The sequence below is a fragment of the Bubalus bubalis genome, chromosome 8 (assembly GCF_019923935.1).
Source record: "Bubalus bubalis isolate 160015118507 breed Murrah chromosome 8, NDDB_SH_1, whole genome shotgun sequence".
Lineage (NCBI taxonomy): Eukaryota > Metazoa > Chordata > Mammalia > Artiodactyla > Bovidae > Bubalus > Bubalus bubalis.
In genome coordinates this window covers 93,346,879-93,374,274 of record NC_059164.1, presented here as the reverse complement: position 1 = coordinate 93,374,274, position 27,396 = coordinate 93,346,879, and the positions used below count along the sequence as shown (strand labels likewise).

General features: G+C 41.3%; 1 protein-coding gene across 1 annotated transcript; it reads left to right on the top strand.

Annotated features, from left to right (window-relative positions):
• Positions 1-7,360: 7,360 nt before the first annotated feature.
• Positions 7,361-23,422, top strand: ZC3HC1 (zinc finger C3HC-type containing 1). The gene is made up of 10 exons (XM_006043410.4): positions 7,361-7,733; positions 9,722-9,833; positions 13,121-13,271; positions 13,816-13,899; positions 16,531-16,658; positions 17,962-18,116; positions 19,097-19,340; positions 19,671-19,883; positions 20,345-20,551; positions 22,993-23,422. The coding sequence occupies exons 1-10, from the start codon at positions 7,588-7,590 to the stop codon at positions 23,059-23,061; spliced, it is 1,509 nt and encodes a 502-aa protein (XP_006043472.1). The 5' UTR covers positions 7,361-7,587; the 3' UTR covers positions 23,062-23,422.
• Positions 23,423-27,396: the final 3,974 nt, after the last annotated feature.

The following is a 27,396-nucleotide window of genomic DNA, read 5'->3' as shown; positions in this document are numbered from 1 at the left end:
CCTGGGACTTCTTTGGCAGTCCAGTGGTAAAGATTCTACACTTCCACTGCATGGGGCACAGGTTTGACCCCTAGAGGGAAAACTAAGATCAAGCATTTCCAAGCAGTGCCAGGAGGGGAGAGTGGCAGAGAGGAACAAAAAACTGAAGCCCTGGAGGCTAGAAATCTGATATCAAGCTAACAACAGGATCAGTTCCTTCTGGAGGCTCTGGAGGAATATATGATCTGAGCCTCTCTCCTAGATTCTGGTGGGGTTGCTGGCAATCCCTTGCATTCCTTGGCTTGCAGCTGCACCACTCTAGGCTCTGCCTTCATCACCACATTATGCTCTTTCTGTGCATCTCTGTGTCCAAAGTTTCCTCTTCTTATAAGGACATCCGTAAGGACAGACACATAGGATTGAGGGTACACCCAAATCTATTGTGATATCATCTTTACTAAGTCCGTCTGCAAAAATTCCATTTCCAAATAAGGTCACATTCAGAAGTTACAGGTGGACATAAATTTTGGGGGGACACTATTCAACCCAGTATACCAATCCAAGTTCACAGACTCCCTAGCTTAAATGGAATCAGTACTATGTTTGCAAGAGAGAAATGATGGAAAATTCTAATGATTATCGTGTTGGAGAGTGAAATTATGGAATTTTTTCTTCTTATCTCTACTTTCAGAATGTTCTAAAATATGATTATATTACTTTAAGAATAAAAAGTTAATAAAGAAATAATGATGATATTGATTCTAAGCATTGGCAACTTTTTAGATAATAATTTCTCCTGAATTCAACCTTGGATAATTTCAACAGCATAAAGACAAAGGGACTTGGACAGCAAGAGGAGTAAGACTCCTGATTTTATACATCTGTGAAGTTTCAGATTAACCTGAAAAAATCTCTCTCAAAGAAAAAATATAGTCATGTTTAATTCTTTTAATATAAGAGAAATGTTACCAAAGTCTCCTAGACTTAGGCATCCTTGGATAAAAACAAATTACAATTGCCATGTAACAGTGAGATTAAAAACACTAGTCAACATACCTTGTTAGAAAGAGGCAGGGAACCATGCATTTATGGGCAATGAACTTTTGACAAGCGTGTCAAGTGCATTCAAAGGGGAAATAATAATCTCTTCAACAAATGGTGCTGCAGTAACTGGATTTCCACAGGCAAAGGAATCAAGCTAGACCCCTAACTCACACCATATACAAAAATTAATCCTCAGTGGATCAATGACCTACATATAAGTGCTAAAACCATAAAACTATTAGAAGAAAACAGAGGTGAATCTTCATTCTCAGATATGACACCAAAACATGAGCAACAAAAGAAAAAATAAATAGGATTTCATCAAAACTTAAAAATGTTTATGCATCAAAGGACATTATCAGAAAAGTGAAGAGAAAACCTACAGAATAGGAGAAATTAATTGATATTTGCAAATCATAATAAGGGTTTAATACCAAGAATACATAAAGAACTACTAAAACTCAACAACAAAAAGACAACTCAATTTTTTAAATGGGCAAAGGATTTGAATAGACATTTCTCCAAAGGAGATACACAAATGGCCAATAAGAACATGAAAAGATGCTCAACATCTTTAGTTGTTAGGGAAATGCAAATCAAAACCACCTGAGATACCACTCCACATTCCCAAGGATAGCTAAAATCAGAAAGACAAGAATAAATGTCAGGGAGGATGCAGAGAAATTAGAACACTCATACATTGCTAATGGGATTATAAAGTGGTACCACCACTTATATTTTTCAGAGTTAAACATATGACCCCAAAATTTCACTCCTTGATTTCTATTTAAGAGAACTGAAAACATATCTACACAAAAACTTGTACATATTCATAGCAGCATTATTCACAACAGCCCCAAAGTGTAAACAAACCCAAATGTCTATCAACAGATAAAAACAAAATATGATATATCTTTACAATGCAATATTATTCAGCCATAAAAAAGAATGAAGTACTAATACATGATACAACATAGACGAACCTTGAAAACATCATGCTCATTGAACAAAGCCAGACACAAAAAGCCACATATTGTATGACTTCATTTGTATGAAAAGTCCAGAACAGGCAAACTCATAGTGACTAAAACATAAGTGATTGCCAAGGGCTAGGGGAAGGGAGGAATGGAAAGTAACTGCTGTTGGGTATGGATAGGGATGGACAGGGTTTCTTTTTGGAGTGATGAAATGTTCTGGAATCAGATAGTGATGATGGTTGCACAACCATGTGAATACACTAAAAACTGCTGACATGTGCACTTTATTAAAGGGGGAATCTTGTTATTTTAGTTATATATCAATAAAAAGTAGCTCATAAGAAATCACCACCTGATTCAAAGAGCCGACTCATTGGAAAAGACCCTGATGCTGGGAAAGACTGAGGGCAGGAGGAGAAGGACAGGGAAGCCTGCCATGCTGTAGTCCATGGGGTCTCAAAGAATCAGACAAAAAGTCACAAAGAGTCGGGCTTAGTAACTGAACAACAACATAAGGCATCAAAATGTTTGATAAATGTGTGGCCACTTAAAAGCCTATTGAGTATCATGTTTTATAGAAACTAAATCTTCACTAAAAATATAAATTTTGCTGTTTGGTACTTTTTTCTACTTCATGAAAGAATGATATGAGCAAACGTAGTATGTTTGGCATATTCCTAAGAGGAGAGGTCCTACATAGCAGAATAGGCTTATCCACATACATTTTTTGTATATTCTCACCACCCAAAAAACCCACAGCAAAGACGGTGTGACAGCTGGAGCTATCAGCAGAGTTGTTAATTTCACAGGGACAAAAAAAAAATGGATAAGCTGATCCTGAGAGGGTGATTAGCATGATGCAAGTTTTGGGGGAGGGCACATGGGAACAACACTATGGAAAGGAGTGGGAGGAAGCAGGATGGCAGGGGGAGAGGCAGGACTGGGATGCAGTCTTAAGGGAGGCCCCAGGGGCCCCTACAGGCAACTTTAAAGCTAATGGCCTTTGAGCATCGTCCAGAGTTAGGAAGAGGTTAGGCCTTTTAAACATCTGTCTTGGTTAATCTCTGGATGCAGGACGCCCTTGGGAAACAGTATTAAGTTGAGTATATAAAGTGGGTCTTATGTAGAAATGGGCTTCCTTGGTGGCTCAGATGGTAAAGAATCCGCCTGCAATGTGGGAGACCTGGGTTTGATCCCTGGGTTGGGAAAATCCGATGAACAAAGAAACAGCTACCCACTCCAGTATTCTTACCTGGAGAATTTCATGGACAGAGGAGCCTGGCAGGCTACAGTTCATGGGGTCGCAAAGAGTCAGACACACTTTGGGTCTTCATGACCCAGATAATCACGATGGTGTGATCACTCACCTAGAGCCAGACATCCTGGAATGCCAAGTCAAGTGGGCCTTAGGAAGCATCACTATGAACAAAGCTAGTGGAGGTGATGGAATTCCAGTTGAGCTATTTCAAATCCTAAAAGATGATGCTGTGGAAGTCCTGCACTCAATATGCCAGCAAATTTGGAAAACTCAGCAGTGGCCACAGGACTGGAAAAAGTCAGTTTTCATTCAAATCCCAAAGAAAGGCAATGCCAAAGAATGCTCAAACTACCGCACAATTGCACTCATCTCACACACTAGTAAAGTAATGCTCAAAATTCTCCAAGCCAGGCTTCAGCAATATGAGAACCGTGAACTTCCAGATGTTCAAGCTGGGTTTAGAAAAGGCAGAGGAACCAGGGATCAAATTGCCAACATCTGCTGGATCATTGAAAAAACAAGAGAGTTCCAGAAAAGCATCTACTTCTGCTTTATTGACTATGCCAAAGCCTTTGACTGTGTGGATCACAATAAACTGTGGAAAATTCTGAAAGAGATGGGAATACCAGACCACCTGACCTGCCTCTTGAGAAACCTGTATGTAGGTCAGGAAGCAACAGTTAGAACTGAACATGGAACAACAGACTGGTTCCAAATAGGAAAAGGAGTACGTCAAGGCTGTATATTGTCATCCTGTTTATTTAACTTATATGCAGAGTACATCATGAGAAACTCTGGGCTGGAAGAAGCACAAGCTGGAATCAAGATTTCCAGGAGGAATATCAAAAACCTCAGATATGCAGATGACACCACGCTTATGGCAGAAAGTGAAGAAGAACTAAAGAGCCTCTTGATGAAAATGAAAGAGGAGAATGAAAAAGTTGGCTTAAAGCTCAACATTCGGAAAACTAAGGCATCCAGTCCCATCACTTCAAGGCAAATAGATGGGAAAACAGTGGAAACAGTGGCTGATTTTATTTTGGGGGGCTCCAAAATCACTGCAGATGGTGATTGCAGCCATGAAATTAAAAGATGCTTACTCCTTGGAAGGAAAATTATGACGAACCGAGACAGCATATTAAAAAACAGAGACATTACTTTGTCAACAAAGGTCCATCTAGTCAAGGCTATGGTTTTTCCAGTAGTCAGTCATGTATGGATGTGAGAGTTGGACTATAAAGAAAGCTGAGTGCAAAAGAATTGATGCTTTTGAACTGTGGAACTGGAGAAGACTCTTGAGAGTCCCTTGGACTGCAAGGAGATCCAACCAGTCCATCCTAAAGGAGACCAGTCCTGGGTGTTCATTGGAAGGACTGATGCTGAGGCTGAAACTCCAATACTTTGGCCACCTCATGAGAAGAGTTGACTCATTGGAAAAGACTCTGATGCTGGGAGGGATTGGGGGCAGGAGGAGAAGGGGACGACAGAGGATGAGATGGCTGGATGGCATCACCAACTCGATGCACATGAGTTTGGATGAACTCCGGCAGTTGGTGATGGACAGGGAGGCCTGGCATGCTGCAGTTCATGGGTCACAAAGAGTCGGACACGACTGAGTGACTGGACTGAACTGAACTGAACTGATAAGCAGTGTGGCACAAGCTCAGGAAAAAAACCAAACTGCTACTCTTATACTGGATTTTGAGCAAGTGGGGAGTTCAGGGATTGGTGACCTTTCAGAGGTCTAAGTGTGTTGACATTCTCCCTACAAGTGATAACTTGGGTGAGACTATTATTGATTGGTTGGCATTTGGTGGCGTGTTTATTGAAGACTTTCCTGGTGGCTCAGATGGTAAAGCGTCTGTCTACAATGTGAGAGACTTGGGTTCAATCCCTGGGTTGGGAAGATTCCCTGGAGAAGGAAATGGCAACCCACTCCAGTACTCTTACCTTGAAAATCCCATGGACAGAGGAGCTTGGTGCAGGCTACTATCCATGGGGTCACAAAGAGTCTGGGCATGACTGAGCGACTTCACTTTCACTTTATTGAAGTGAGCCTGTGATTGGCTGATTTTCAGAATCAATGAGTTGTCTTTGGGTTTGCAAAAGCTCCTTCACTGGGATGAGTTATCAATTGATTGAACTTAAAACTGGTTCTGATTTCTGGCTACTACCATGAGAATGAAAAAAGAAAAAAGTGAAAATATTATTCACTCAGTCCTATCTGACTTTTTGCAACCCCATGCACTGTACTCCGCTAAGCTCCTCCATCTTTAGAATTCTCCAGGTAAGAATACTGGAGTGGGTAGCCATTCCCTTCTCCAGGGGCTCGTCCCTGACCAGGTCTCCTGCATTGCAGGCAGATTCTTGACCATCTGAGCCACCAGGGAAGCCTACTACCATGAGAATATGGGAACTTAAAAAAAATTCTTAGTACTCTATACACTAATGGGTAGATGTGGAGTGGAAATTTGTGAAAGTTCTCTTCTGATTGCTTAAGTTTTTTAAGTGAAATAGGAAACAAGAACATTAGCAGACAGGGAGGATGGATTCGAAGAGATGTAAAAGTCACCTATGAAGGCAGGAGAGGAGGTACTCTAGGGAAATGTAGTATGATTACTGGGCAAAATTAAGGGCCCACTTGAGGTCGAAAATAAAGAGAGACAAATCAGCATGTCATTCATTTTTCTTTAACCATATTCAGCTAACAGGGTTTAAGAGCAGAGTGGTGGAACACTGAATTCTATTGTGATTGAGGTTTTGCCAAATGAGAACTACAAATCAAGAAAGGTTCAAAGAAATTGAGAGTACATTCAAGAGAATGTATGCTTTTTAGCTTATATATTTTGCTTTTTATTATGACATTTTCAAAAATACCCAATAATATAATGAATAATAAGCCCTCATCTATCACCCAAAGCATTTTGAAAAAAAAAAAACAAAACATTTTGCCATCTTTTTTCATCTATTCTTACATTTTCTTTTCATCCAGAATTTTAAAGTAAATTCCAGACATCATTCTAGTTCATCCCTAAATACTTCAAAATGTACCTAAGGACTTTTAAAAACCATAAATCACAATGCTACTATCACATATAACAAAAGGAATAATAAGTTTTTAATATTAACTATCAGTCCACATTCAAATTTTGCAAAGGAATGATAATAATGATTGGCAATGAACTGAAGTTGGCTCAGGAGAGAAGAAATACAACAGGTGGTGGAGTTAGGATCAGTGGAAAGACTTAGAGCTATAGGTGAAAGTCCTGGTGGGTGGAAACATTATTGGAGTTAGGAGCCCACAGAAAGTGAGCTAGAAGGGTCGGAGTGGTTCCACTTTCAACTTTGCCTATTGCTCACTCATATCAGTCTTTTTTTTTTTTTCCTCTTAAGAGTCTGTGTATTTCTCTTTCCCACCATCTCATCTATTTTAATTCCGGTACTGATGCTCTCAGGAGAATCTGCAGACTGAATTAGGTCCTTTATACCCTTGGTATTTCTTTGAAGCACTTTTAATTTCAAAAGTTCACGAAAACTTTTTTTTTAATGTCTAACTCCACTAAGAACTATGTCTCCTTTATTCACTGCTGTCATTGCCATCGCTGAGGACAGCGTCAGTAGAACACCCTCATTAAATATTTTTTGGACAAAGCAGGGAAGAAGTGTTCAATGATGGCAAATACTGGAAACTTCTAAATCCACCCATAACACTGTTTCTAAGAAGAATTCGAAATTATTTACTCTCAAGTCGCCATTCTGCCACATGTAAAAAGATACTTTAAACCTTTTGAGTTAAATCTTTTAAACCTTGAGTTAAACCTTTTTAAACTTATGAGTTAAAACTTTTAAACCTTATCAGTTAATTACCTTAAGACTAAATCGAGCACCTCACCCCTGCTGAACTCGGAGAGACAGCGCTCTAAAAACCTATCAACCCAGATATGCTCGTACATAAAAGAAACGATTAAACTTCGTGTTTAACCAGAGCCCTCCAGCGAGGGTCTATCTCGTTGTGTGTTTTTTTGGGGGGAGGCGGAGGGCACGCTGCACATCACGCGGGATCTTAGTTCCTGCGACCGGGGATCTGAACCCGCCCCCTTCAGTGGAAACGCGGAGTCCTAATCACTGGACCTCCAGAGAAGTCCCTAGCTCGCTCTAAAACGAGAATTTGCTTCCTTCTAACGTGGCCAAGAAGCGCTGGGCCCCGCGGTGACGCCCCACAGGTCTCTCGGGCTAACAAGCGGGAAGCCAAAGAACGATCTTAACCGCCCAGAACGGAAGTTCCTGAGCCTTCACACCCGCGGGGAAGTAACTCGGTCACGGACCAAGATGGCGGCGCCCAGTGAGGGGACTGCCTTTACTGCGGGGGTCGAAAAGAATTGGAGTGCGGTTGTGTGCTCTCCAGAAGGGACTCCCCAAAAAGTCCGGCAGCTGATAGATGAGGGAATTGCCCCGGAAGAGGGAGGCGCCGAAGCGTGAGTGTAGCCTGTGTCTGGCGACGGCAAATTGAAGAGGGTTTAGGGGATTCGGAGCAGAGGGGATACCTGGGTCTGTAACTCAGGCGGTGGGGGTGGCTTCGACCCAGGTCTTCAAGAGACTGGGATTACTTCGCCTTGCCGCCTTTAATCTTCTACTCAGGAGATACTGGATCCCACGCCGCGGGCACAATTTTGCCTTAAGCAGACTTTTTCTTTTTTTTTTTTAAGCGGGGCGGGAGGGAAAAAAAGGACCGCTAACTAAAAATGCGCACCCGATTTCTTTTGGTTGGACTTCTTAACCTTTTTAAAGCCCTAGACACTTTTGGCGGCCTGGTAAAGTTTATGAACACCTCAGAAAGTTATATTTTTCAATACATGAAGCAAATACATAGGATTATAAAGGATACCACTTACTTTGGAATGCAGTTTATCAGGAAGTAAAAGATTTAAAAAGTGATGCAGTAAAACGCTTCATTAGTAAAACGCTTATTAGTAGTAGATATGTTGTCTACTGTAATTTTGAGGTAGTGTTAAGCATAAACGGTATTTCAGAACATACGCAATAACCATAATGTGGTGACCAAATATCTGTGACTTCCATGGTGACGTATACAGATACTGCTGATGCTACTGTGGTTTTTTAAATTATCTTCATTCATAATGGAAAGAAGTGCTGCATTTCAGTTCAGTTCAGTCGCTCAGTCGTGTCTGACTCTTTGCGACCCCATGAATCGCAGCACGCCAGGCCTCCTTGTCCATCACCAGCTCCCGGAGTTCACCCAGACTCCTGTGCCTCGAGTCGGTGATGCCATCCAGCCATCTCATCCTCTGTCGTCCCCTTCTCCTCCTGCCCTCAATCCCTCCCAGCATCAGAGTCTTTTCCAATGAGTCAACTCTTCGCATGAGGTGGCCAAAGTATTGGAGTTTCAGCTTTAGCATCAGTCCTTCCAATGAAAACCCAGGATTTAGAGGTTACTGAAATAAATGTCACTTTTTTCTATCCAAATTTCTGAATCCTCTGAATTTTTTCCAAGATCCAACCTCCCTGAGGCTCTCTGTGACTCTCAGAAGGATTCTTAGAATAAATTACTTTGAGTTATAATAATTGATGTAATCTTGAAAGTGAAAGTCATTCAGATCAGATCAGATCAGATCAGTTTCTCAGTCTGTCCCACTCTTTGCGACCCCATGGACTGTATAGTCCATGGAATTCTCCAGGCCAGACAATTGGAGTGGGTAGCAGTTCCCTTCTCCAGCATATCTTCCCAACCCACGGGTGGAACCCAGGTCTCCCACATTGCAGACAGATTTCTTTACCAGCTGAGCCACCAGGGATGACCTGATGTAATCTTACTTTTATTAAAATTACTTTTGTCTAACAGCAGTTCCTCCCTTTACCCTATCCAGGCTCTGTTGAAGTGCCTTTCATTGACTATAAAAGAATTGTTTTGCTTTTTTTTTCTCCTTGCATTTTTTCATGAAATAGCCTAAAAATCTTTACTTAGATTTAAATTTTCAAATTAGTTCCTTTGGGGGAAAAGTGGGTATCAAGTATCAATCTAGGTAGAAATATAAAAACTTATTTTCTGCTTGTTAAAAGAGTTGAATTTGTAAGGTGGTTCAAGTTGTATAATGGATAGAAGCCTTGAGTCTTGCTTTGTGTTTACAAAAGTTATGCAAAGTGCTGTCAGAGACCAGAGAGTGAGGTAAAACTGTTTACCAGTACAGGATTAGCAGAGCATGGTAGAAGTAGAAGTTGCTTGAAACTTAGTTATGGCCAAAGTGTAAAGAGATTTGAATGTCAGACTGAAGAATTTGGATTCTGTGAAACTACTGAAAATGTTAAGTAGAGAAGTGAAATTTAGAAAGTTTAAAATCTAGAGTGGTGTGATTGATATTATGATGTACAGAGAAGCCAGATACAAAATGTTTAGGCAAAGTGATGCCTTGAAAGGATTACCAGTAGTTCTGCCGCTTTATTTTAGGAAGGACACATCTGCCACATTCCAGTCAGTTAATGGATCACCCCAAGCAGAAGAACCTCCGTTGGAATCTACAAGCAAAGAAGCCTTCTTTAGCAGAGTGGAAACATATTCTATATCCTTTTAGGTTTGTGTGAGTTGCATGTTCTCCTGCTGCTGAATTATTGGGTTTTTTTTTTCCCAGGAATAAGACCACTTACTCTGATGTTTTAATTTTTAGAATTAAACTTGGTAAGAATTTTTTTTAGGAAAATTAACATCATAAAATATTAAGGGACATTTGACTTCTAATCTTTTTTTTTTTCTTCACAGAAGAGAAAACTAAGAGCCTGAGAGAAAAAGGAATAATAACTAACATTGTATATAGTGTTTTCATGTTTATTATCACATTTGAGCTTCATCTTATACATATGAAAATAAGTATTCTTAATCTCATTTTGCAAAGAGGAAACAGTTCAGGTAGATTATTTGATTTACCCAGGGTCAACTTGCTAGTAACTGGTAGAACCAGAATTATGGTGTAAGGCTTTTAGTGCTCAAACCTAATATTATTTTAAACTGCAGTACATTTCCTGTCTCTTTCAAGATTTTCCTCTGAAAGTTATCCATGGTTGCACAACAAATTATCCTCAGACTTAGTAGCTTAAAACCACAAACACTTATTATCTCTCGTTTTCTGTGGATCAGGAATCTAGGTACAGTTTAGCTAAGTCGTGTGGTTCAGGGCTTCTCTCAGACTGTCATCAAAGTGTTGGCCAGGGCTAGACTAGTCAAGGATCTGCTTCTAAGCTCACTCATGTTGTTGGCAAGATTAATTTCTTCATGGCTATTGGACTGAGGGTTTCAGTTCTTTACTGGCTTTTGACTGGAGCTACATGGACCTCTCACAGGGATAGTTACAACATGGCAGCAGACTTCAGTCAGAGTGAGCAAGCAAGAGAGAGCAAGATAGAAGCTAGATTATTTTTATAACCTAGTCTCAAGCAACATCATATCACTTTTGCTGTTTTCTATTTGCTGCTGCTGCTGCTAAGTTGCTTCAGTCGTGTCCGACTCTGTGACCCCATAGACAGCCTCCCACCAGGCTCCGCTGTCCCTGGGCTTCTCCAGGCAAAAACATTGGAGTGGGCTGCCATTTCCGTCTCCAGTACATGAAAGTGAAAAGTAAAAGTGAAGTCACTTAGTTGTATCCGACTCTTCACGACCCCATGGACTGCAGCCTACCAGGCTCCTCTGTCCATGGGATTTTCCAGGCAAGAGTACTGGAGTGGGGTGCCATTGCCTTCTCCTATTTGCTAGACTGTTTTTAATTTAAAAGCAATTACAGACTTAATAGAAAAGTTGTACAGGTTACAAAGAACCTTTTGAGTACTTGAAAGTAAGTTGCCAAAATGACACCTCATGACTCCCAGATATTTCCCACAAACGATGACTTTCTTTTACATAACTACAATGAAATCATCAAAATTGGGAAATTCACATAATAAATTACTACCGTCTAACCCTCACATCATAATCATTCCATCAGTTGTCATCATAACCTTCTTAAGAAGATCCAGTTAAAATCTTCAGTTTTTCTTTGAATTTCATGACCTTGATACTTTTGAAGATGATAAGCCAGTTATTTTATACAGCGTATCTCAGTTTGCATTTGTCTGATGTTTGGTTATGATGAGACACAAGTTGTGATGCTGTGTTCTCATTGCATCCTGTCAGGTGGCACATGCTTTTGATATGCCCCTTTACTTGGATGATCATTTTGATCAGTTGATTAAGTGGGTGTTTACTGTTGTAAAATAACTTTTTCCTCCTTTGTAATTAAGCTGTTTTGTGGGAATGTGCTTTGAAACTACATAAATATAATTCCTCATTAAACTGTATATAACTTACTTGTTTGTAGTAGCTTGGTCTCCTGATTTCCTTTTTTATTCAATGGATTTTAATCCATTACTATTATTATATATTTTGAAATTCCAGGTGCCCCTGATTTGGTGAGTGGGAGGCTTGGCTACAGCACCCCAGGGTGCTCCAACTTCCCCCTCTATGTGGACTCCCTCTTTACTTCGGCTTTGATGCCTTGCCCTGAGCTGTCTCCCTCACCCTCCTGGCTTATTCCTCTGCCTTGCACCCCCTGGTGGCTTTAGGACTAAATTGTTCAGGAAGGAGAAAGTATTTTAACCATCCTTGTACCGCTGTTCCTTGGATTAATTCCTAATATTGATGCAGCATTTAAAAATTATTTCATTTTGTTATTTTTTGTTCTCAGTGAATTTAATTTGATTGCCACTTTGATACGATAATTATTTATTTGACCTAAGCTAGTTAAGTGATTCTCTTACTTTTTAAAAAAAATTTATTTAGTTTTTAATTGAAGGATAATTGCTTCACAGAATTTTGTTGTTTCCTTCTTTTATTCTACAGAATTCAAACTCCTTTAACATTTATATCTAGATTCTATTTCTAGCCTTCAGTCCTTTTGCTGCTATTCAAATGTTTTCAAATTCCAATATCCCTTGTAAAAATACAGAACTTTCCTGCAACATTCATGTTTTCTCCTTTTTGTGTGTGTGTGCTCTGTAAAATAAGAGCTCTGTAGGTAAACAGAAAAAACCGAGTGTTGCATGTTAAAGATCAATAAATGATTTTATTTTCCCCATACTTGTAAATGCTCTTAATGCTCTCAGCCTATTTAAAACACACATACCACCTACACACATTAGTATATAACAGTCAAATTTAGGGCAGGGATGAATAATGAATATTTTTAATTTTACTGACTTTATTCTTCAGAAGGTAAAAGCAGCAGCACAGAGGAGTGATAAATATTTCTGTTGTTTGACCTTCACCATCCCCTGTTGCTCAGGCAAATCCGGGTACTTTCACTAGTGTTTTCAAATCCTTAGAATTTTTTTATTTTATTGTATTTATTTATGGCTGCAGTGGGTCTTCATTGCTGTATGCAGGCTTTCTCTAGTTGTAGCAAGCAGGGGCTACTCTTCGTTGCAGTGCACAGGCTTGTCATTGTGGTGGCTTCCATTGCAGAGCACGGGCTCTTGGGTACTCGGGCTTCAGTAGTTGTGGACCTCGGGCTTAGTTGCTCTATAGCATGTGAGATCTTCTTGGACCAGGGATCAAACCTGTGTCCCCATCATTGGCAGGTGGACTCCCAAACACTAGACCACCAAGGCAGTCCCTAGTATTTCATATTAAGCAAAATAGAATGACTTCACTACTCCATCCCACAACTGATAATAAAAAACATTTTAAGCATATAAAATATATAGGGCTTCCCATAGCTTTTCCTCTGAATGTGTTTATTCCTAACTATACTAAGAGTGAATTAAAGTTTTCATTTCTGACTTATTCATTTTAATGTACTCATGTTTTTCTTAACATGAATACTCTCTGAAATGGGCAGGCAAGCCCTCTGAGCTGTCTCCACTTGTCTGTGCAAAATACGGCTGGGTCACAGTTGAGTGTGATATGCTGAAGTGCTCCAGCTGTCAGGCTTTCCTCTGTGCCACTTTACAACCAGCTTTTGATTTTGACAGATGTAAGTATAAAGTACAAATAACGTTTTTCTCCAAGTTCAAAAGGTGTCTATGCTAGCTTTTCTGAAAAGACTAGCCACTTGTGTTTGATCAAAGAATGTGTCCTTCTATATATAACAAGGTAAATTTGTGATTTTCTTTACCTTAATTATTAGCTTCAGTCATTACTTTTTTTTTGAAGCTCAGCTACTTTAGAGTGAACCTGTCTGTATGCATTCTGGGAAACTTAACAGCAGTATGTTTATATTAGGATTCTGAAATTTATACTTTAGGCTAAGAAACACAGGGCATTAATGAAGGCTCACATTTTTTAATGCTCTGCCTTATAAAGATACAGAATAGCTCCTTGTTAACTGGTCTTAGAATCTTGATTTAAAACTTGTTTTGTGACAAATATTAAGATGATGCAGTTACTAATATTTCATATCTTTCAAAATTGCCTTATTTTTATTTTTAGTTGTATCTATACTCTTAAAGGCTCTTGGCCATTGGATTTTGAATCTGTGATAGTGTTTTTTAAGGCATTGTTACCTGTATGGGTTTCAGATAAGGAACGATGTGCTGAGCTGAAGAAAGCCTTATGTACTGCCCATGAGAAGTTCTGTTTCTGGCCAGACAGCCCCTCTCCAGGTACTTATTCCCAGCATTTCCCCATTATCATCTCTTTGGTCATTGCATTTCTAGTATTGTCTATTTCTTTGTAAAAATCTAGTCTTTGAAGTTTCTCTTTCCTCCTTTCTATTTGTGCTTTACAAGAAGCACTGACATTAATTTATTCTTATGTCATTATTTTATTAAATGCATTTGACATGACAGAGATTAAACCATGCCTACGTTATCCTGTTTAATCCTTGCAGGGGCCCTGGGAGGTAGATATTATCAATCTGATTCTTAGGTAAGGAAACTGAGAATCAGAAATCTTAAAACCAACTAGTGAGGAGCCATAACCGTGGTTTTATCTGATTTCAAACTCTGCCTTTCTTACATAGCAAACCAGCCCCATGTCCTACCCAGGCTTCCTGGTACACTAATGGCATTAATGGTGGCAGTTAAACGGGTTCAGTTGCTAAGGAAGGCTCACAGGACTGCACATGAGAGTGATTACAAATCTCCAGTTTATGACAGTAAAACAGCACAATGTATCAGTAGCACTGAAGTGAAGGTATCACAGGGGCTTCTCAGGTGGCCCAGCGGTAAAGAACCCACCTGCATACAGGAGACTCCAGAGACGAGCCCTGGGTTGGGAAGATCCCCTGGAGGAGGAAATGGCAACTCACTCCCATATTCTTGCCTGGAAAAATCCCATGAACAGAGGAACCTGGAAGGCTACAGTCCATGGGTCACAAAAGAGTCAGACATGACTTAGTGACCAAACAACAACAACAAAGGCTATCACAGCCAAGGACTCCCCCGCCGTAAGGAGTCTGGAGAGGCCAGGTGCAGGCTCCTCTCGAGCTTCCCGTGGAAAAGCTGTGGCAGTACGCCCTTTCTCTCGAATCAGAAACCACTCGTGTGTGCACAAAGCTCTTCAAAACAAGGGAGCCCAAAATGTAGTCTCAAGTGGTACTTGTTTATATTTTGCTGGTCTCAGAGGCATATTGTTGAGTAAAGCCTCAAGAGCACAGCCTTCTGGGGGGCTCACCAAGACCAGAGACAAAACTCTTTGGACCCATAGAAAGTGTCTGTTTGTTTTATTTTTAACTTTTTAAGTAATTTCTAAAATTTTAGTGTTTCAAGTATAAAAAAAATGTAAATGGTAATATAAGAAGCATCTCTGTATCTACCACCCAACCTCACCAATTACTAACATTTTGCTACCCTTGTAAACACCCACCTTGCATTCTTTCTGTTAATCAGGAAGAATTACAAATACAGCTGTGTAGTCCTCCCCAGCCTCATTCCCTGCCTCCCTGTCCTGCAGTAACTACTGTCGTGAATTTAGTGACCATGATTTGTTTACATGGTTTCTGTATCTACAACATTTTCAAGTATCTAGAGGCAGTGTACATGGTACTATTTATTTGTTTTACATTTTTCTATAAATGTTATCATTCTGTATATATTCTACAACCTATCCTCCATAGGGGGAGTCAGCTTTTTTGAAATTAATCCATGTTGGCATATGTAGCAGGCTTGAAGCTTTATAATTGATAGAACCATCTAAAATGTTAATCTGAGAGCTGAGGAATAGTGTTTATCTAGTTGATTCTCCCTTTGGGAACACTGGCTTATTCATTTTAGAACCTCCTGTCAGACCCTCTTTCTACATTATTGTTGTGTGTGACTGTAACTTGAACACCCTTTTCACCAAGTTACATGTCATCACAGGTGTTAATCAAGCTTTCATTCTTGGTACACTTCCTACTTTAACATAGTGGCTCTTTCTCTGCTTACACAGATTTTGAGCTTTTGGATGTATAGATTAATGTTTTTAATCAAATTTGGGAAGTTTTCAGATCATATTTCTTCAAATATTGTTTCTGCCCCTTTCCCTCTCTTCTGGGTCTCCCATTATGCAGCTGTTGGTGTGCTTGATTGGGTCCCACAGGCCTCTGTTCATTTTCCTTCATTCCACATGGATGCTCCTTCTCTCCATCCTTGTGCCACTGATATCTTAGAGGGATTACTACTTCAGATCACCCCACTGTCTGCTAAGCTTATTTCTTTGCATCTAGGCTAACCCCTTAGTCTCTAAACTAGTGCATATATTCTATGTATTTTTCCTTTAAAAAACTCTTCCAGTAGTTTCTCATCAACATACATTAATAAAATTATGGCCTGACTGCTGTCTATACTTTAACTTTCTCTTCGACTCAGCTCCCCACAGGAATAGTGTGTTCCAAGTCTGAGAAACTATTTAAAATTCCCCACATATGCTGTCCCTTAGGGCTTTACACATTGTTGTTGGTCTTTCCAGTTCAGCTAAGACCTGACTGCTTCTGAGAAACCTTTCCTGAGACTCTGCTTTCTAAATATAATCACAGGGACGTCCCTGGTGGTCCAGTGGTTAAGACTCCACGCTCCCAATGCAGAGGGTACAGGTTCAATCCCTGGTCAGGGAACTAAGATCCCGCATGCCCCACAGTGCAGCCAAAAAATAAAACAATCACAAAAGTATCATCCCAGCCCTATCCAAAAAAAATCAGTAATTTCTTAATATCATCAAATATCATCTGTTTTACATTTCCCCTGCTGCTCTATGCATGCTTTCTTTTTAAAAGTAATTTGCACCAGTATATCTTCAGTTTACTATTTCCACAGATCGATTTGGGATGTTGCCATTGGATGAGCCCACTGTTCTTGTTAGTGAATTCCTAGATCGTTTTCAAAGCCTTTGTCACTTGGACCTCCAGCTTCCTTCCTTGAGGCCAGAGGACTTAAAAACTATGGTGAGTTTTTCTTGGCTAGCATACAGTGGCCTTCAGCTGTCACCAGCATGAAGCATTTCTTTTAATGACCAGAGGATGAAGATAGCTAAGAAGAGAACTACTTGTTTGTCTCTCAACTGACCTTTTCCAATCTCTACTGGAAAGGTGACTTGAGGGTTTAAATAAATGAGTTCTATTTACACTTTCAGATATGATGCTCTAAGTGGCATAAATTCAATTTTATCTCAATTTGTTACTTAAACTACTTAACAGAAGATACTGAAATGTGGCTTCATATGGCTTATTGCATACCATTTTCCAAGGAAAGTGTTAGAAAAGTTGTAAACTCCCTTCTCCCTTGTAAATAGAAATTTTGAAATGCTTTGGCCCATCTGTACTTTGAACATTTACTGTCCTGTTTGTCATCGTGTGATTATTCTATCAAGACAGACTTTAAGGAAATAGAAGCTATTATTTTGCTTCTTCAATTGAGAAGCTGTTGTGTATTTTAGCATCAGACTATAAACATCTGATGCCTGTTATAAATGTCCACTTGTCCCTAGCCAAGGCAAGTTTTCTTCACCCTGTCATGGTTCCGTATTATTCTTAGAACAAAAGTAAAGATTCTGGCAAGCTCTTCTGTTGTGTCAAAAGCAAATTCAGGGCTTCCTTGGTGGCTCGGAGAGAAAGAATCCACCTGCTAATGCAAGAGACACAGGTTTGATCCCTGGTCCAGGAAGATCCCACATGATGTGCAATAGTTAAGCCCACGTGCCACAACTATTGAGCCTGTGCTGTAGAACCCAGGAGCCACAACTATAGTGAGCCTACAGGCCTTAACAACTGAAGCCCACACGCCATGGAGCCCATGCTCCACAACAAGAGAAGCCACTGCAGTGAGCAGCCTGCACACCGCAACTAGAGAGAAGCCCAGGCAGCAGCAAAGGCCCAGCACATCCAAAAGTAAAGTCAAGTCAGTGTCAGGGCAAGATATAAGTGGTAGTCATTATTTGGTTTTGAAGTATACAGATTTCAGAGAAAATATGGAGTTGGTGATTTGAAAGCAAGTTGGTACTAAGAAAAGATGAGGTAGTTCCAAGAAAACTGTTCCCTTTCTCACAGCAGACCCCGGGCAGGTCAGGAAGTGCCTATGAATACCTTAGCCTCTGCTAGAAGTAAGTCTACTTGAGTGAAGAGAATTGTCTTTGTGTTTATCATTTTTTCCATGATTTTTGCCTTGTACCATCTAGATGCATCATTATCTATGGCTTCTGTTCATGGTGGTTGAAATTTGTGTAAGTCTTTCATGTTGGTTCCTTTGTAGTGCTTGACAGAAGACAAGATCAGTCTTCTCCTGCACCTGCTTGAAGATGAACTTGATCACCGGACTGATGAGAGAAAAACTGCAACCAAATTAGGCTCAGACATCCAAGTGCACGTCACTGCCTGTATTCTCTCCGTGTGTGGCTGGGCGTGTAGGTTAGCGAATGTGCCTGGGGACATAAACCGTGATGACACTATATATCCATGTATATCAGTTACTCTTAACATTTGTAGATCACGCGGTATTTGTGTGAGAAAGACAGTGACAGAGAAAACCTAAGTGGGTGGAAGAGGGATAGTAAGAATTAGCAACCAAACCAGAATTAGAACTCAGGAATTTGTGAACACACCTGAACTTTGTTTCTTTTACTGTCACTTCCCAGTAAGAAATTTGTGTTCCTGTAAACAGTGAAGCTCCTTTCTAGTTTTAGAAAGGAAAAATCAGTTTAATTGATGAAATCTACCAATGAAGCACCAACTGAATCCTCTAGGCCTCAACTTGGTGTTTCCATTCCAGCTGCTCAGTTTAGCACAGAATCCTTCTGAGACAGAAGACTGTCAAACCAATTTTGATTTACTTTAAATATGCTTTCTTTGGTACATTAAGGACAGTTCTTTTATAGGGAAAGACTTTTAAAAGGGACATGAGAAATTTATAAAACATACCTTTAAAATGGGGCTTCCCTGGTGGTTCAGACAGTAAACAATCTGCCTGTAACACAGGAGATCTGGATTTGATCCCTGGGTTGGGAAGATAACCTGGAGAAGGGAATGCCTACCCATTCCAGTATTCTTGCCTGGAGAATCCCATGGACAGAGGAGCCTGGCAGGTTACAATCCATGGCATCACAGAGAGTTGGACACAACTGAGTGACTTAACACTTTCATCTTTAAAATAATCTTGCCATAGACGGCACACTAAGAACCCTAGATCTTCCTACAGGAAATTCATAACAGGTGATGAAGTTAGGTCCTGAGACTGGAGGATAGGGGCCCTGAGAGGAGGTGGTCCCCAGGCCATTGGACCGCCCAGAGATTTGTTTGATGAGATGAAGCATACTCACAAATCATCATGTTTAGTCCCTTTGCAGTATTACCTTCTGAGAAAACCCACTCTGTTTTCTTTTCTCACATAGTTCTTTGTTGGAACCCATGCAGCTCTCCCTGATAACTTGTTCACAGTGTATGAGGAAGGTGGGGCTCTGGGGCTTCCAGCAGATTGAGTCGTCCATGACCGACCTGGATGCTTCCTTGGGCCTGACCCCCTCCCCCGTCCCGGGATCTGAGGGCCGACCAGAGCGTTCCCCTCTGGTGCCTGAGTCTCCTCGCAGGATGGTGACTCGGAGCCAGGATACCATCTTTTCCCCAGGCTCAGAGCAGGTATAGACTCCTTTGGCTTGTTTGGGGTGGACTTTTTAAAAACATCATTCTTACCAAAAATGTTGGTGAAAAATTGGAAATTAACTTAGGTTAATTGATCAGAATACCATAGAATGGTTTTATTCATTAGTTGCACTGAAGATGCTAAATTCATTATTGTGTATGGAAATCTGTTATTCTTTGAAGAGTTTGGTTACATAGTTCAGAAACTAAATTTTATAGTTTTTAAAATGTTAAAAAAAAAAAATGTTACCTTTCACATACTTCTAGAAATATTTCTCCTGACCATAGTCATTAATGTCATTGTCCAACATCTCCCCTTTCCTTCAGGCTGAAAAGAGCCCAGGTCCCATCATCTCCAGAACTCGGAGTGGGGACTCCTCCAGTCCTGTGGACCGTCCAGAGCTGGAGGCCGCTAGCCCCGCCACCAGAACACGCCCAGTGACCCGCAGTATGGGAACAGGAGACAGCGCCGGCCTGGAAGTGCCATCTAGTCCTCTTCGAAAAGCCAAACGGGCTCGCCTCTGCTCTTCCAGCAGCTTGGTGAGCCCACCTGCATGCTTGGAGGTCCCTGAGCACTGCAGCATGCGAGCCCTCATTGTGCATACAGCATGGAGAAGTAGGCGTGAGCCGAGCCTGGTCCTGCAGCTGTAGGAGGCTGTGGGAATAAGTTTAAAGATGGGACAGTTGGGTGACTAGAGAGGGGAAAAAAAGGGTTTTGCCTTTTGTTTCTTTGGGATGGCTACTGGAGACATGATAAATTTGTCTAGCCCAAGGGACAGTAGTGAGAAAGGGGAACAGACTTGATAAGTTGTGGTTTAACACAAAGGGAGTGAAGGAATTTTTAAAATGAGAGGGAGGTAGATGGGCAGAGTTTAAAGGAGAACATAAAACTAGAAATGTGAGCATCGTGAGATTCTGAATTTTATGACTTAGAGCAGCACCTCCCTGAACTTACACAGTGTCTGCTCTTCATTAACTGACTGCTCTGCCTCCTCCCTCAGGACGCCTCTGCCCGAAGCTTCTTTGATCCCACATCTCAGCATAGAGACTGGTGCCCTTGGGTGAACATCACACTCGGCAAAGAAACCAGGGAGAATGGTGGCACGGAGGTGGATGCCAGCACTCCGGCAGAGCCAGGCTGGAAGGCAGTGCTGAACATCCTCTTGGCCCACAAACAGTCTAACCAGCCCGCTGAAACCGACTCCATGGTGAGATAAGCCGTTGCCCTAATCATGTGCAGCGCTTGCTGTTTATGAGATGAGGAGAGGCTGTTCCTATAATTAGCACCCTGCCTGCCCTCAGTTTTCACAAGTCAAGATGGACTCAGTCTGGGTTCATCCTAGAGAACAAACACGGGACTGGTTCAGTGTTTCTGCAGTTTAGCATTTGGCATTCCGCCAAATTCTGAAAAATTCTTTGCCTTTTCTACTTAGATGACTTGAAGTAGAAAAGGGATAGAGAAACAGCAAGAGGTAACAGGCCGCTGCTCCAGCCTCGTGTTGCAGAGCAGCTGCTTTTTCCACCTGAGTTGCTGTCTCTTGGACTTGGAGCCCTGGCCAGTTAACGTAGCTGTCTGCACGGAGCTCTGTGCTCTGCTACCATGAACACAACTTCATTCCTCATGGCGGGCACATTACTTTGCTGTGTTCCGAGGCCCCAGGCTTGTGTACTGACCCTCAGCTGCCATCACACGAATGACTACTGCTGGTTCCACTTGTGGGTAAAAGCAAACCAGTCACGAAAGCTGAGAAAGCAACTCAAGCATTTGCTCTATGCCAAGTATGGAAGCGAGAGGACGGTGGGCATTAAGGAATCATGAAAACTGCATTCTCTTTCCTTTGCTGGCTCATTTCCAAATTTGCCCTGTCACTTGCTTGATATAAATATAGTAATTTCTGACTTCTGTTCCCTCCAAGGACAAAGTAAAATAATACTTGCCAGCAGCTGTTTATCAGAAGCATTCCCAGATTCATGGTTTTGTAGGGTTACAGGATTCCACTGGAGGGAGCTGCTGCGATGCTGAAAGCTCAAGAACGTACATTCATACCCTTAGTAAATATGCAGATGATGGTTTTCCAAGTTTTTGCCAAAAAAATTAAAAACCCTGCATTTTTCCAGTTTAAAACCTTGAAAATACATAAAGCTATCTGAAGACAAATGTTTTGGCCCACCTTGCAAATGGGAGAGATTAGGACTGTCTTTGCACGAGTTCTTTCTGCCTGGGTCCTCATGAAAAAATGTATGGCAGTTCGAATTAACTCCCCTCTGTCACTGTTATGCTAACTGGAAACCCCACGGGGCTTTTTTTTTTTTTTTTGGTAGTGGGAAAATTTGGCCTCATAAGTGGCCCTGAGTTCCAGGAGTTTGAAGGTCTGTTTTGGCAACTTGTCTGTTAAGATTCCCCACAGCTGTTGTGTGACTGGGAATTATAAAATTTAAGAGGCTCTCCTGTAAAGGATCTTGAAGCTAGAAAAAAGTTTACACTGTTTTCCAACTTAAATTTCTTTCAGTTTTGTCACTGTATTAACTAAATTGCCGTCAGTCACGAGTAAGAGTTCAAACTTTGCCCTCCTAGAGCTTTGCCCTCCTAGAGCTTTATTAAGACATTCAGCCACAAAGAGGATAAGGAAACAGTGAAAATGTCATCTTCTGTCAGACATTGGAGGGAACTTTGTGGGTTATCTTGTTAGATGTGTTTGTGCTCTCACCGAGACCCTGTGCTCATCTGTGACACTCCAAGGCAGAGGGAACCAAGTGTTCTGCTTCCCTGAGAACTTTTATCTTTCAGTGAACTGTTTTGTCTCCCTGTAACACCATTTCTCAGAATCTCAGATCACTTCGCAGGCATGATCAAGTGGCAGTGAGATTCTTCCTATTATTAGCTCTGCTGGCTAAAACAGGAAGCTGAGAAGGCCAAGGTCATAGCTTAAACTCTTCAGAGTCATTTAACTTTGTTTCATTCCTCAACCTTAGATTATTCCATGAGTACCAGCTAGGCATCTTATGAATATGAATCCTTGTTCACAGGGCCAGTTCAGCATCACAGATGAGAAGTCAGTGCAAAGTGTATGGTGCTTTGGCGTGTGGCGCCACTGATGGCGGGTCACACGTGTCATGCTGTCTCTCATACAAAGATGAGGACACACGCGGATGCTTGGAGGAGGACATAAGCCGTATTGTTGAGGCGCCGAGTGTGTTAGCAGTGGTATCACAGCAGACTCAAGCTTCTTGATTCTTAGTCTGGCTTTTAGCTACCCACTCCAGTATTCTTGGGCTTCCCCTGTGGCTCAGCTGGTAAAGAATCCTCTTTGAATGCGGGAGACCTGGGTTTGACCCCTGGATTGGGAAGATCCCTTGGAGAAGGGAAAGGCTACCCACTCCGATATTCTGGCCTAGAGAATTCCATGGACTGTATAGTGCATGGGGTCGCAAAGAGTCAGACATGACAGCAATTTTCACTTTCACTTTGTGTATAGCACAGTATACAATTAACTTGTTTTATTTACTCCTAGACATATCTAGATCATTGTGGGAGAAATTTACAGACCACATCTTAAAGCTATTACCCTTTGTCTCTGTAAAGGAATTTAATCTCTAATAATGAACTTTTCTTTTTTTTTTTTTTTTTTTTGAACTTTTCTATCTACAGAGTCTCTCTGAGAAATCAAGGAAGGTATTCCGAATATTCCGGCAGTGGGAATCTCTTTGCTCATCCTGAAGATATCCCAGCCCTTCTGCAGAGAACTGGAATGAGTGGCTTTGAAAAATAAAGCCTAAATTCCTTTTTGAGCAGCTGATGCTAAGGTTTTCTCCATTCTGGTTTAATCACGAGGAGCCCCTGCCCTTGCAGACGTGTGTCACCACCTGCACCTGACAGGAGGAAATCTGTTAGCAGCACAGGGATGCGGGCAGGAGAGGCGGTGCGAGCCTGGCTGTAGCAAAGGAGCGCACGATTCCAGAACTCCAGAGAGGACCCCGGCCTTGAGTGGGTTTTGTGTCTGAGGTTGGGGCAGTGTTTTGAAGACTCTTATGTCCCAGGAATATGTAAGTGTGTGTTAATAAAACATTTGTTAAGAGTCTTACAGTTGGAGAACTATTTTCCTCCTTGTCTAATGGGCTGATATAAAGGAAGCTGAGACTGAGAAAACTACTACAGTGGAGCAGTAAACAAAGCCAAAATTTTAGTTTTCAGATTGGCTGCAAAGCCTGGAGTTTATCTGTGATTCTAGTCAAAGAGATATTCCTGAACAAAGACAAGACATTGTTCCCTGCATCACCAGACCTCCTGATGTGTTACAGTGAATGGTAAGCTCATGGTTTTCTCCCTTCACTTGATAATAACGAGAATGAGAGATGCCGAAGGAAGGCAGGCTCTTCAAAAGAGACCCCCTCCATGCAAGGCTCCCTGAGTGGGGCTCCCCAGGGCTCTTTCACTGCTGGTGGGGACTTGTCTCCAAGGTGGAGAAGTTGACCTTGACCTGCCCCAACTAAAGAGACTACCCACCGAGCAAGCGACCATGAAGGAAACTAGGTATTCTGCCAAATGTCATATTTTCTTTCAGTAGCTGCAGTAGGTTGGTTTTATAACTCACTTGTTTTATACTGAAGTATTCTAGGAACATAGTATGTAATATAATACTCCACCCATGCTAAACTTGATATCTCTAAAAAAAATTTTTTTTCTATGTATTGCACCCAACAAAATAAACCCTTAATATCATCTAATACTCAGTCCATATACAAAATTCCCAGTTGTTCCCAAAATGTCCTTTACATTTGATTTGCCCATAGCAGTATCCAATTCAAAAAATAATGGGTTGCATAAATCTCTTTAGTCTAAAGGACAGCCCCCTTTTTTTCATGTATGTTAGATTTTAAATGTTAATTTTTTCAATCCTGAACTTTTAAAGAGGGTACATTGCGTTGAATTTGCTCTTAAATCAAGCTTCCATCAGTGGGTAAGACTGGTAGAGGTTGCTTCCAAGTTATTTTTCTAGGGGCACTCCTTTGCTTTTGGCACTGATGAATGGCTTCACTGTTCATTCTTCAGTCTCCATGGTCCCCTTACAGGCTGGTTAACAGGTAACTTTGTAATGTTCTAGTAATGAGACTTCTGGCCTAGGATGGGAAGCCATCTGCTGACTAGTGACTGTAGAAGTCTGCTCACTAGAAGCTCATCGCCTCTAGGTCACAATTTCTTAAGGAGTAGTTTTGAGATATTAACACAAGGTATTCAAATGGACTATAAGCCTAAGTTTCAGATTGTAATAATGTGGGTATTTCTTTGGAGTCTTTATATTATAATTTTAATTTATACCTCCCACCAAAAAAAGGTTTTTACTCTTTAAAATAGAGTTCCATACTATTTTTGGCTTTGTAGGATTTTTTAAAATTATAAATGGAAGCAAATTGGGATAGACTTGATATCATTTAAGAAACTTAAGTCTCATGTGTGTGGCACTGTCCAAGCCCTTATATAACAAGCATGAATGATCACCTGGTTTCCACCCTCAAGAAGTTCCACCCTCCAAGTCCAGCCTGGAAGATATATGTGTACATAAATCTTACACAAGACAAAGAGTGATAAACAGTATAAAATAAGTTAATTCTCATCTATGGAATATATGGAATTGGAGAGAAATTGGGGGAAGGTGTGGATTTGGGCTGAGCCTAAAAGATGAGTTGGAGATATAGGCTCTATGAGAACAGGGACCTTGTCTTGTTTTATCATCTCAACACTTAAAACTGCCCTGCACATGGTGGACGCTTAATGAAAAAAGGATATTTGAGGCTTAAGGAACATTGAACAAAGGAGCAGAATTTCATATGTTCCTGAAAGAGCAGGTGTTCGGCCGTGACAAGACCTTTGCATTGAGTAGAAGAGAACAGCTGAAAGAATGCAGTCTGGGCCAGTTTGAAGTCTCATGTTATACTGAGGCAGTTCTGTGGGAAGAGAAGCCATGGAAGAATGTTTTGAGCAGGGAAGAGACGTTTCTGCTCAGGAGGACAATCCTGGTGTGTGTAGCGCATGCGCTAAGGGAGACGGGAATCTGAGGGCCGTGTGATGTCTGGGAAAGTGGGTGCTTGGATAGAAATGTCAGTGGTGACTTCAGCCTTGCTTTGGGGTGAAGAAGATGGGAGGAGTCACGGCCCTGAGGTTTGTGGCCTGCCTGATCAAGGCAGAGAGCTCAGGTGTGGAGGGAAGACAGTCGTTTTATTTTTAAACATTGTGAGTTCAGTTATGTAAAAATACCTGTCTGGAAATGGTGTTTTAGAGGTCAGGAGAGTTCAGTGCACTAGTCAAGGATCATTGTTTCAAATGCTCAGGATATGTAGACTCTAAAGCCGCATATAGTGATACTGTCACCCATATCACCTCACAAGGATCTTAATGCCAGCCTATTTGTTTGTTTTGGTTGTGCCACATCGCCAACTGAGATCTCAGTCCTCCAATTAGGATTGAACCCAGGCCATGGCATTGCAAGCCCGGAAACCTCACCACTAGGCCACCAGGGAACTCTCAGTGCCAGCTTGTTTAACTGTGTGCCTGTGCCTGAGGGCTTGAGGCTGCCTGTCAAGTTTCTGGTGAATATGCTACTAGACTGGATGAGTATACTTTCACATAGTAGTGTGTGGTCTCAGATGGGGTGATGATTAATTTTATGTGTCAGTTTAACTGGTTAATGGATAGCTGGTCAAACATTATCTCTGGGGACTTCCTTGGTGATCCACTGGTTAAGAATCTGCCTTCCAAGCAGAGGACAGCGTTTTGATCTCTGATTGGGGAACTAAGATCCCACATGCCATGTGTGCAACTAAGCCAAAGTACCACAGCTACTGAGTCCACACGCCACAATGAAGATCCAGCACAGCCAAAAATAATATTATTTTCCGATAATAGTAGATTATCAGCCTGTGAGGGTGTTTGCAAAACAGATTAGCATTTGAGTTGGTAAACTCAGTAAAGAAGATCACCCTTACCAATGCAAGTGGGCATCACCCACTGAGAGCCTGAGCAGAATGAAAAGGCTAAGGAAAAGCGAATTTGCTCTCTTTGTGGGCTGGAACCTCTGTCTTCTCCTGCCCTGGAACATTGGGGCTCCTGGTTCTTGGGCCTTTGGAGCTGGACTGGGACTCCACCACCGGCTTTCCTGGGCCTCCAAGCTTGCATGTGGTTGGTAATAGGATTTCCCAGTCTCTGTGATCATGTGAGCCACATCCCATAATAATTCTTTCTTTATATGTACCCTATTGATTCTCTTTCTCTGGAGACTGCTGACTGATACGGATGAGTGTGAACTTACAAGCTTCATCTTCCAAAGCATTTGATTTCTTTCACACACTAGGACTCCACTTCAAGTTATTATTCATTCTTGTGGGTTGTTCCTCTAGAAGTGTTTGGTTTGACCTTTCTGGTAACCCATTTTTCCTTATTTGATTCTTTATTTGAAAAAAAAAAAAATTGTTTCACTTGGCAGACCCTTTTAAAGATGGAAATTGCTATCTTAAAGATAGCATTATAAAGAATTTCCCCACTTATACCTAGCCAAACTAGGTAGCTTACAGAGGTACTATATAATCTCTGTGTTATCTACTGCTGGCTTTCTCACAGGTAAATAGAATTACCAACACCTTCTTCTCTCCCTCCCACATCAGAACCTTTTGCAGTCTGGGTCCCAGGAGTCAAGGCAGATGGTACCTTGAAGACCCCCAGCTGTTCAAGTCTATTCAGACTTCCTAGTTTGGCCAGTCCTGCCAGCCTTCAGATTCTCCTTGTATTATTTTTCTCCACTGAGGCCTCTAGGATTCTGTGTTTTGTTCTAACACAAGTTACACTTCCCATCCAAGTAGATTATGTTTTTTTCACAGGTTAAGATTGGCGCTCAGACATTGAATAACGTCTTGCTCTGTCATACAGCTAGAATGTGACAGTGTGTGTGTGCTAAGTCGCTTCAGTCATGTCCGACTCTTTGCAGCCCTATGGACTGTGGCCTGCCAGGCTCCTCTGTCCATGGAGTTTTCCAAGTAAGAATACTGGAGTGGGTTGCCACGT